Below are 1,654 nucleotides of genomic sequence, written 5' to 3'. Positions count from 1 at the left end.
AACATGTCCTGAAGTTCTCCAGAGGCCTGGTAACAAACTAATCATGTGATTCAGGTGTGTTGACCCAAGGTGAGATCTAAAACCTGCAGGACACCGGCCCTCGTGGCCTGGAATTGCCCACCCCTGGCTTATCCTGATTTTAAAGTTGTAAGTTGAGTGAAATATGTCAAATTAGTGATCAACCAACTACATCAGTGTAATTAAAATAGTAAAAAGAAAAAATGCCCTTTAAGTAGGCCCGTCTTCTTTTTCCAGAGTGGCCGTGCTCACGATGAGTTTTGTGGAGTACTCGGACTTCATTCAAGATGGGGATGTTGCCATCATTTACCTGAGCCACAACAATGTGATGCCTGTCAAGGTGGAGCAGGGTGCCCAAACGCAGACACGCTATGGAGTCATTCGCCACTCCACAGACCTGATTGGTCAGCGTTACGGGTCAAAGGTGACCTGCAGCAAAGGATGGTTCCATGTGCTCCACCCAACGCCGGAGCTGTGGACAGTTGCCCTGCCGCACCGCACACAGATCCTCTACACCACAGACATCGCCTTCATTACCATGATGCTGGAGCTGAAGCCAGGCTCCATCGTGTGCGAGTCAGGTGAGAGTGGCATCATGGTGTTGTCTCGTGGATGGAAACCATTCTAGAAAGGAAGGGTTATCAGTGTGTGTGTTTGCTTTAACAATATATTCCAAATACATAGAAAATCATAACGAAATGTGATCTCAATTGATGTGAAAGGTTTCAGTGCACTATGTTATTGGATTGCTATTTTAATCTGTTTTAAAACAAACTTTATGTACACTGGGTGTTTTATTGATGCTGGGACAAACTGGTCTATTTGAATTAGCAAGCGATTATCAAGCTGAAGCTCACTCACAGGTCTGTTCACTGCAGCTGTCAGCTCAGTTATATTGGGTAGATTATGACCATCATCCCTCTGTAGGGTCTGTGTGACTTTTTATAGGGTCACTGCTGACTAAAAAGGTATCAGTGCTCCTGCTTGAGCATAAAGTCAAGTCTTAAAGGTGGATGCTGCTGATGCTGCACCAGTCTGTCTGTCATCAAATATTCAGCTGTTTTCTGTCATGATTTTGTTAGCAAGTCAACCTATGTTCAACCCTTAACCTATCATTTGGGATGTGCATGTCACTCCAAAATATTATTCTGCATTCACAAGGGACTAATCAGCTGTTCTTTGAAGCTCCACTTGTTCTGTGTGGGTTTTTTAGTAACGTGATTCCCTAGTTTTGCTGACAGATTTAGCATTGATTCTTTTTTGTTTGTTTGTTTTGTTTATTTGTAAACAGATTTATTGAGAACTTTAGTAGTCCCTCTTTGAGCTCTGCATGTGTCTCCTGTTAGTGTAGTAGCATCTAATCTTACCACACCTCATGTTAGGCAATCAGATGACTTGGGTACTAATATTTTCTTCCTAGTATTTAGCAAACAGACGACTGAATCCTCGCGGTAGTTTGCTGTACAGACAGGTTTTACATGTTTACAAGGTTGACTTGTCAAACACATGCTTATTATCCAACCTGTAGCTGGAGTGGGGAAATGCATGTGTCTTCTGTCAGACATTCATGAAATGGATGTAGAGATGTCATCCATTAGTAAGATCCAACATTCATCAGTTGAATTTTTATTTTTTT

At 42.3% G+C, this 1,654-nt stretch overlaps 1 protein-coding gene across 1 annotated transcript in view; it reads left to right on the top strand.

Moving 5' to 3' along the window:
- The window catches only part of trmt61a (tRNA methyltransferase 61A), a 15,869-nt gene that overhangs the window by 1,316 nt on the left and 12,899 nt on the right, over positions 1 to 1,654 (top strand). Inside the window, exon 2 of the mRNA XM_005728606.2 lies at positions 256 to 599. Coding sequence (XP_005728663.1) covers positions 272 to 599 — 328 coding nt within the window. The 5' untranslated portion in view covers positions 256 to 271. The remainder of the gene's footprint in view (positions 1 to 255; positions 600 to 1,654) is intronic.

The sequence above is a fragment of the Pundamilia nyererei genome, unplaced genomic scaffold, assembly GCF_000239375.1.
Source record: "Pundamilia nyererei isolate P.nyererei 1_Seehausen unplaced genomic scaffold, PunNye1.0 scaffold00029, whole genome shotgun sequence".
Classification (NCBI taxonomy): domain Eukaryota; kingdom Metazoa; phylum Chordata; class Actinopteri; order Cichliformes; family Cichlidae; genus Pundamilia; species Pundamilia nyererei.
This window is presented reverse-complemented; position numbering and strand designations above follow the sequence as displayed.